General features: G+C 40.3%; 1 protein-coding gene across 1 annotated transcript; it reads right to left on the bottom strand.

Moving 5' to 3' along the window:
- Positions 1 to 377: 377 nt before the first annotated feature.
- Positions 378 to 3,829, bottom strand: CCDC54 (coiled-coil domain containing 54; the record flags this gene model as incomplete). The annotated part of the gene is given in 5 exon segments (XM_082839244.1): positions 378 to 767; positions 771 to 878; positions 880 to 1,335; positions 1,535 to 1,619; positions 3,660 to 3,829. Coding segments are annotated over 5 exon segments (1,209 nt in total).
- Positions 3,830 to 9,793: the final 5,964 nt, after the last annotated feature.

Below are 9,793 nucleotides of genomic sequence, written 5' to 3'. Positions count from 1 at the left end.
CATTTTTTTATAACTCTAACTTTAGTAACCTTGACAGTGGGTATCTTTTTCACTCTATCCCGTTTAAAATTTTGTTAGTAGAGTCTGTCTCTAGTATCACGAATCTTATCTGCAAAGGCCACTAAGATAAGAATGCATAGAAAACTGACGTGAGGGCTACTAAATGTGTTTGTCATTCCTTTGACCCCTTTATTCTTTGCCTCCAGTTATCTATGAAATGGGCGCTGGATGAGTCCTCATGAATTGCCTTTGAGAAAACAAGAAACATGACAGAAAATGCATCACGATCGTCCAATGGGATGATATGCCTCAACTTACTGTAGACGTAAAGAAACTTTGCAGACAGCCAACCCGTAGTGAGCTAACTACCAAGGAGTTCACAGCAACCACAAAGATGTGTGAATGCTTGGAATGGCCAGGTTACATTTATTTTGTACCAAGCAAAGCAGGAAATTACTCTGTAGTCGAGTTACTTCCTCTTTTGAGGAACCAAAAAGACAGTAAATATAGTTGAAAACAGAGAGACAGATTGTGGTCAAGCTTACAATAGGCCCAGTGAGTGGACAATATCTCTGGGTTATGACTAGTGGTTCCTCAGGAGGGATGGCTGGCCTACAAAGAAGCCATTGGATGAATTTCTCTAACTTGGTTGCACTGAGGAAAAATCTCCACTTTCCTCCACGGACAAAAGTTAGCTTGATCCGTGTATTAAAGTCTGGGTAAATACAAATATTTGACGTTGCTTTTTGAAAGCTTCTTAAGGCATTTTAATGATTACTTTTCTTCAGAGCTTTAATTTGGGGAGAAATTGTTTTTTCCTCAAGATGATCAGTGGGCTTGGGATAACTGGGCACTTTCTCTGGTTCTGCTGAGATTTCAAGAGTCTGTAGAAGCCAATGTGTTCTTCAAAGTTTCTGGTTGTATGAGTTTGTGAAGAAGTTCTATGATCTCTCTATCCTTTTCTCTATCCAGAACCTCTAAACAATGTACATTGGAGCAAGAATTCTGGTTTTCCAATTCTGTCACCTTTTTCTTTAAAGCATCAATGTCTTCCTTCAGAGAGAAGATATCTTTAGTTATTGTGCACTGTTTGTCTTCACTAACATTCATTCTGGTTTCCAGTACCTCCATTTGCTTCTGATAAAAGTCAGTCCTTTCCTGGAGTTTTGGTACTGGACCCACAATGTCAGTCACTTGCCTGAGGATTTCAATCTGGGCAGTTTTAATATCTCGGAGCATTACTATAACATTCATTTCTTCATCAGCGTTTACATCATCTTGATCACAATCATAGGAAATCATAGTTGGATATCTAGTTGAATTTGGGTGCTGGTTCTTACATGTATGGTAAGCATTTTTTTTTTCACGTCGTTATTGGAGTATAATTGCTTTACAATGGTGTGTTATTTTCTGCTTTATAACAAAGTGAATCAGCTATAACATATACATATATCCCCATATCTCCTCCCTCTTGCGTCTCCCTCCCACCCTCCCTATCCCACCCCTCTAGGTGGTCACAAAGCACCCAGATGATCTCCCTGTTCTGGTAAGCATTTTTAAGACATTGTCTGATCTTGGAGAAATTTGAATTCCACATCTGCCAAGCAGCAGCATTTACCCTTTTTTGTTTGTTTGTTTGGTACGCGGGCCTCCCACTGTTGTGGCCTCTCCCGTTGCGGAGCACAGGCTACGGATGCCCAGGCTCAGTGGCCATGGCTCACGGGCCCAGCCGCTCCATGGCATGTGGAATCTTCCCAGACCGGGGCACGAACCCGTGTCCCCTGCATCGGCAGGCGGACTCTCAACCACTGCGCCACCAGGGAAGCCCCAGCATTTACCCTTTTGGTGTGAAGTTTGTACATCTTTCATAATGAAACAAGAGACAAGGTGTTGGGAAACCTGACCAAAATTAAAGAAAGAAGCAATGTCAGAATGAAACGGTCTTTCTCTTACTATTTTTCCGGTGGCATCCTAGACCGCACTATGGAGAACATCAAGGGCAATAGTAGGCACCCTTCGATGATTAGCTTCTTACAGGGCGGTCCAACTGGAGAGCTCTGTGAAATAATGGGCAATTGCATGGAATCCCTCATAGGCTGACCTGATGCTGATGCCACAATGGCTGCTGGCTTAGAATATATTTAACCTTAGGGCAGTAATTCTCAAAATTTTTGGTCTAGGACTCTTTTTCACTCGTAAAAATTGAACACCACAGAACTGTTGTTTATGTGAGTTATACCAATCGATATTCCATACTAGAGATTAAAACTAAGAAAATCTTAAGATATTAATTTATTTAAAAAATAAACCCATAACATGTTAACATAAATGACATATTTTTATGAAAAACTAATTATATCTTCCAAAAGGAAAAAATAGTGAAAAGGGTGGCATTGTTTACATATTTGCAAATATTTTAAATACCTGGAATACCTGGATTAATAGAAGACACCTCTATTCTCATATCTGCTTCTGCATTATATCTGTTGTGATATGTTGTTTTGGTTGAAGTATATGAAGATATTATGGCCTCACAGAGATATATAAATGGAGAGGGTATTTTAATGGCCTTTTCAGATCATTGAGGTCTTTATTCTTTGCTACTCCACCAAAATTTGACAAATGATAATTGATTAGAAGGTAAGTGTAATGTGTAATCTTACAACAGAATAATACTGTTACACCAAAATTCATTGGTCTATCTTCCATTTTTAATAGATGTGTAATATCATGCATTGGTCATTTGGAAAATAATGATTCACTGAATTATGCAGATCTTTCAAATGTTAACTCATTTTATTATATAATATCAAAATATCACATTCATTAATATCACCACCAGTCTCACCAGAAAAGTCTTTGAGTATTGGCAAGAAGCCAAGCTCATGGTGGCAGATAAAATTTTCTGAAATTCTAATTTTAGCTTGAAAAGCTTGAAATTTATTAAGCGTGTTAGTTGTTTCTTTTGAAGTGACAGGCTCTCTATATCCTTTTTTTTTTTTTTTGCAAAAATGCTTGTCAAATACCCAGATATGAATACCATAGTTTACTGCCAGTTTTTCTTTCAAAATGATGTCCCATGAAAAAAGCAGCTACTTCAGTCTGTAACTCAAATAAATACTTTTCCTGGAGACAACCATTATATTTCTGTAAGCAGCAGAAGTGCTGCATGTGTACTTCTCATTACATCACATTTAATATTAAAAAGACATACTGAAGGTTGAGATTTAATAAAATGTAAAATTTTTACTGCTTCATCAAGGACATTCTAGAGCTAAACTGGCTTTTTCTTGTATGCATTCTTTTTTTTTTTTTTTTTCTCTCTCTGAGTGGAGGTGAAGAATACAATCACTACTGGTAGCTTAGTGCCATTGCCTTGGCTTGTGCTAAGGTATCAGTTTTACCCACCCTTGCTTTTGCAAGGCAATTTGGAAAATTAAAATGACATGATAACCATGTCTGTCAAGGTGTAGTCCCACTTTATTACAGAAGATATTCCTTCTCGGATCAGTGCCAGTTCCAACCCTCTTCTAAATCACTCTTTCTCATATTTATGCTTAAATGCAGGGCCAGCTTCAGCCTAGGTTTTGGTATAAACTCTGAATTTAGGCAAAAGTAATTTAAGAATTTTGGGTCGTCAGTGATATCTGGGATTTTACTTTACTGTCCTATCTTTGAATCGTTCTTTAGTAACTTTTCCAAAACTTCTAGAAACCTTTCCAAACTCTTGCTGAGAAAAAAATGTTCCTATCACAGAAAGATATTTGGAGGCAGAAAAGGTAGTGTTCAAAGCTGTCCCGTTTACCTTGGCCAAGGCCATTTTATCCATCGAGCACTACAGACACGGTGCTTAGGACCTATGAAATTTCAAGGAACCAATAAAAATAAATATTTTAGAGCCAGAAAGGGGAAAAAAAAATTAGGCTCAGAATACTAAAATCTGCAAGATTGAAACAATAAATGTTTAATTAAATATCTCCAAAGTGTACAGTTATATCATCTTCATTAATTGTTAAATTAGTATTAAAATTTCATTACATTTGGAGGCAATTTGTAGATTAGGTATTCTTGCTTTACAGGAATTCCCAGTTAAATTAGAGGGATTGCTTGTAGCAAATACTCCCTTCGGGTTACTAACAGCTAAGTCTTATTGGCTGCATACCAGACATTGTTCTAAATATTAGCTTATTTAACTGTAATTCATAGAAGTCAAATAATTTTCCTTTCTGCTAAAAAACGGGCAGAGTCAAATTTCAAATCCTTACATTCTAGCTCCAGGGTCCGTGTGTTTTTCCTCCTACTGCCACACAAACAAATACGATAAAAATATATATTTGTCAACTCAAGAGAAAGATAGACATTTCACTTTTTAGAAAAAATACACTATATATTTATTTTAAAAAACTCATTTTGATTAAACTTTTAGAAATATGAAAAAACTAATTTTTTGCTTACTTATCAAAGCTATTTGAAGCAGAACTTTGTAAAGACTTTAGAAGTTAAACTATCTCTAATTCGAGTAAGTAAACATGAACATTTAGAGGCTATTCTTGCCTTATTGTAGTAAAAGTATAACAACTGTAATAAAAAAAGACTTAAAAATTTTCAACTAAAAATATTTATGTATACTGATTATTTTTATAAAACAAAAATTAATCTAGTAGATTTGATGCAAACATAAACCTGTCTGGTTTCTAATTACTTACCTATTAATGTTAACGAAAGGAGCCTCAGCCTGTTTGGGGCTTGTTGGGCAGTGAAAATCTGTAGTGGGAGAATACAAGCCTGTTGATCAGGGTCAAGTCGTGAGAGTAGTCAACACGTGAATGAATAACGGGAAATGAGCTGACCCCCTCTCTTCATGTTCCTGCCAGAGATGTGGAGCCATTTAGGAGTAAAATAACATGGCAGACTGGAGCCTAGTTACTGACTCTTACCAAGGAAAAATGCCCTTCAGGAGGCAGGCTTTTAAAGGCATGGTATTTGGAGCCAGAAAACTTAGAGTTCAAGGCCCTCTCATTTATTAACTCTGTGCTCTTAGTCAAGTTACTAACTTCTCACAAGACTGTAAAATGGGATGACAATACCTATTCCATAGAGTAGTTTTGAGGATTAACAGTGCTCAATCTTTGTAAACTCTTTTCCTGCTCCTCTCTGACCATCTTCTTCTTACTCTCCTTTCAAATGAAAGAGGAAATGGTGAAGAGTTTTAAACTTTAGCTCTGCTCTCCCCGTCTCTCAGTCTGCCTTTTATTCCTCTCCTTCAATAAAGAGGCCACTGTACCATATGACCAAGACATAAAGCATGTGGTGCTCACTGTTCAAAATCTACAAATGCAGATAAAGCATTTGGATTAGGACACCAGCATGCAGCAAACAAGGCCAAACAAACTGGCATTCTGTCTCCTAGTACAGCTATTATAGCTAGCAAAACCAGCTATGGTGTCAGACAGCCTGGCATGTAATAACCAATGGAGAGATGGCTCTAATAATAGATAATCTTATTAATGTTTAAAATGCTGGTGTTTGAGTAAGTTAACTATAAATTAATTACGGTAGAGTCTTTTTTTTTTTTTAAGATTTATTATTTATTTATTTGGCTGCATCGGGTCTTAGTCGCAGCACGCGGGATCTTAGTTGAGGCATGTGGGATCTTTTGTTGTGATGTGCAGGCTTCTCTCTAGTTGTGGCGTGCGAGTTTTCTCTTCTCTAGTTGTGGCACGCAGGCTCTCTAGTTGAGGCACGTGAGCTCAGTAGTTGTGGCGCACGAGCTTAGTTGCCCTGTGACATGTGGGATCTTAGTTCCCTGACCAGGGATCGAATCCACATCCCCTGCATTGGAAGGTGGATTCTTTACCACTGGACCACGAGGGAAGGCCGTATGGTAGAGTCTTTATTAAATTAAATTAATTAATTAACTTTTGGCTGCGTTGGGTCTTCATTGCTGTGTGCAGGCTTTCTCTAGTTGCGGCGAGAGGACGCTACTCTTTGTTGCAGTGCGTGAGCTTCTCATTGTGGTGGCTTCTCTTGTTGTGGAGCACGGGCTCTAGGCACACTGGCTTCAGTAGTTACGGCACATGGGCTCAGTAGTTGTGGCTCGTGGGTTCTAGAGTGCAGGCTCAGTAGTTGTGACACACGGGCTTAGTTGCTCCGTAGCATGTGCTATCTTCCCAGACCAGGGCTCAAACCCGTGTCCTCTGCATTGATAGGCAGACTTTAACCACTGTGCCACCAGGGAAGTCTCTCTGGTAGAGTCTTGATTATCTATATAAAATCACCCCAATTTACATCTTTTTTTTTTTTTTTTTTTTTTTGCGGTACGTGGGCCTCTCACTGCTGTGGCCTCTCCCGTTGCAGAGCACAGGCTCCGGACGCGCAGGCTCAGCGAACATGGCTCACGGGCCCAGCCGCTCCGCAGCATGTGGGATCTTCCCGGACCAGGGCACGAACCTGCGTCCCCTGCATCGGCAGGCGGACTCTCAACCACTGCGCCACCAGGGAAGCCCTACATCTTTTTTAATATGCTTTTTCAAGTTGGGAGAGAATAGGGTAGAATTATAGTTATCCTGCTAGCATTTGGGCATTATTTGTACCCTTTATGTTACACCTACAGTCATCTACTATTACTCGTGTACCCTTAGTGCTTGTGACCATGAAAAATTATTGCAAGTCTTTTTCTTCCCCCACAAAATTTGAGGACCAGGTTTACCAGAACTTGGGTCCCCCCCACCTGAATATCACTTGTTACATGCAGAGTGAGATAAAAGACTGAGAAAACAGGAACCATGAAGGTCTTTCTGATTTGACCAGGGTGTCTGACCCATGGGGATAAGAATGTATTAATGAGAGAGCTCTAACCCAATGTTACACAAAGTAACAAAGCTGTTTTCTTCTTCCTTTCTTTCTTTCTAGCCATGAGGAGTAGAAGAGAATGAGAGTGAAATCAGAGCTGTTGTGCTAGATCACGACAGGGATGGAGCAGAAAGCAAAGGTATGGTGTTTATGAGACAGGCAGAGCCTGACGCACTGATGCAACACTATCAGCTTCATGAAGGGTAAAACTGAGTGACATTGATAAAGCAAACTGGTTAGAGTAACACATGAGGTGAGGGGGCCACTTCCATTCTGTGGTGTCAATAAATGTTTATGATAACACTTTAAAATCATATGAGGACTTCCCTGGTGGCACAGTGGTTAAGAATCTGCCTGCCAATGCAGGGGACATGGGTTTGAGCCCTGGTCCGGGAAGATCCCACATGCCGCGGAGCAACTAAGCCCATGTGCCACAACTACTGAGCCTGCGCTCTAGAGCCCGCAAGCCACAACTAATGAGCTGGTGTGCCACAACTACTGAAGCCCTCACTCCTAGAGCCTGTGGTCTGCAACAAGAGAAGCCACTGCAATGAGAAGCCCATGCACCACAATGAAGAGTAACCCATGCTCACTGCACCTAGAGAAAGTCCGCGCACAGCGACGAAGACCCAACGCAGCCAAAAATAAATAAATAAATAAATTTATTTTTAAAAAGTCATATGAAACCAATGCCAAAAGAATATGATGTCATTAGAGAAATGCAAATCAAAACTACAATGAGGTATCACCTCACACCAGTCAGAATGGCCATCATCAAAAAAATCTATAAACAATAAATGCTGGATAAGGTGGAGAAAAGGGAATCCTCTTGCACTATTGGTGGGAATGTAAATTGATACAGCCACTATGGAAAACAGTATGGAGGTTCCTCAAAAAACTAAAATTAGAACTACCATACGACCCAACAATCCCACTACGGGCATATACCCTGAGAAAACCATAATTCAAAAAGAGTCGTGTACCACAATGTTCACTGTAGCTCTATTTACAATAGCCAGGACATGAAAGCAACCTAAATGTCCATAGACAGATGAATGGATAAAGAAGATGTGGCACATATATACAATGGAATATTACTCAGCCATAAAAAGAAATGAAATTGAGTTATTTGTAGTGAGGTGGTTGGACCTAGAGTCTGTCATACAGAGTGAGGTAAGTCAGAAAGAGAAAAACAAATACCGTATGCTAACACATATATATGGAATCTAAAAAAAAATAAAATGGCTCTGAAGAACCTAGGGACAGGACAGGAATAAAGATGCAGATGTAGAGAATGGACTTGAGGACACGGGGAGGGGGAAGGGTAAGCTGGGAGGAAGTGAGAGAGTGGCATGGACTTATATATACTACCAAATGTAAAATAGGTAGCTAGTGGGAAGTAGCCGCATAGCACAGGGAGATCAGCTCGGTGCTTTGTGACCACCTAGAGGGGTGGGATAGGGAGGGTGGGAGGGAGACCCAAGAGGGAGGAGATATGGGGATATATGTATATGTATAGCTGATTCACTTTGTTATAAAGCAGAAACTAACACACCATTGTAAAGCAATCATACTCCAATAAAGATGTTAAAAAAAATAGAAACTCACAGAAAAATGAATAACAACAAAAGAGAATATGATGAATACCTCTAAAGAAATGATGGAATGATAATTTTGATAATTGGTAATGATAATTTAACATTTCACTGTAACTAAAATTGTGTGGTCTGTTTCTGGAATGCCCTCCATATATATATATATAATATTTTATTTATTTAATTTTGGCTGCATTGGGTCTTCGTTGCTGCATGGCTTTCTCTAGTTGCGGCGAGCAGGGGCTACTTTTTGTTGTGGTGCGTGGGCTTCTCATTGTGGTGGCTTATCTTGTTGCAGAGCACAGGCTCTAGGCGTGCGGGCTTCAGTAGTTATGGCACGCGGGCTCAGTAGTTGTGGCACATGGGCTTAGTTGCTCTGTGGCATGTGGTATCTTCCCAGACCAGGGCTCAAACCCGTGTCCCATACATTGGCAGGCGGACTCTTAACCACTGCGCCACCAGGGAAGCCCCCCCTTTTTTTTTTAATTAATTAATTTACTTTTGGCTGCATTGGATCATCGTTGCTGTGCGGCTTTCTCTAGTTGCGGCGAGCGGGGGCTAGTCTTCGTTGTGGTGTGCAGGCTTCTCATTGCGGTGGCTTCTCTTGTTGCAGAGCACGGGCTCTAGGTGCTTGGGCTTCAGTAGTTGTGGCTCACGGGACCCTCCATATATTTATTCTGCAGTCAAACTTCTACCCATCGTTTAGGAGACATCCTGATAAGACTTTCCTTGTCCTGTCCTGTTCTGATTCTCCCTGTGATCTTACCAGTGCTACCGACCTGTTCTGTGTCCCTACCCAGTAGCACTCAGCATAGTGTATCATTATTGTTGGTGTGCCTATGTCCTCTGTAGATTGGGAGCTCCTTGAGGGGAGAGACTTGCTTTTCAACTCTGTGTCTCCAGTGTCACAAAGCCTAACATATAGTTGGTGCTCAGTATATCTTTATTCGATGAATGAATGAATGCATGCATTCATGCACTTGTGAATGATTGTCAAGGTATCCAATGGGTCCCTCCTGCGCCTATTTCTATGGGTGGCTAGGGAACATATTGCTTGCTTCATAAAGGTAATCTATGATAACTTTTTTTAGTTCCTGAGGGATCATTTAGCATTTGGGGATAGGGATTTAATAATTTCTTCCCTGAAGACCTGAAACAGTTAAGTAGCATGAGAGGTAAACTGAGATCAGGCAGATGGAGGTAATTATGAACCTGGAAACAGCTAAGGGGTGGATAAGAGAGAGCCTGGTAAATGATGGTAACAGCAGTGGTGTTAATGGCACTGATCCTACAGGTGACTAAGGTACCCAGCATACTGCCCCTCTGCAACATATGAAGTTTTTTAG

This window comes from Leucopleurus acutus (assembly GCF_964270905.1).
Source record: "Leucopleurus acutus genome assembly, chromosome: 5".
Taxonomy (NCBI): domain Eukaryota; kingdom Metazoa; phylum Chordata; class Mammalia; order Artiodactyla; family Delphinidae; genus Leucopleurus; species Leucopleurus acutus.
Note: the sequence above shows the minus strand (reverse complement) of the source record. Positions and strands in the feature narration are given on the sequence as shown.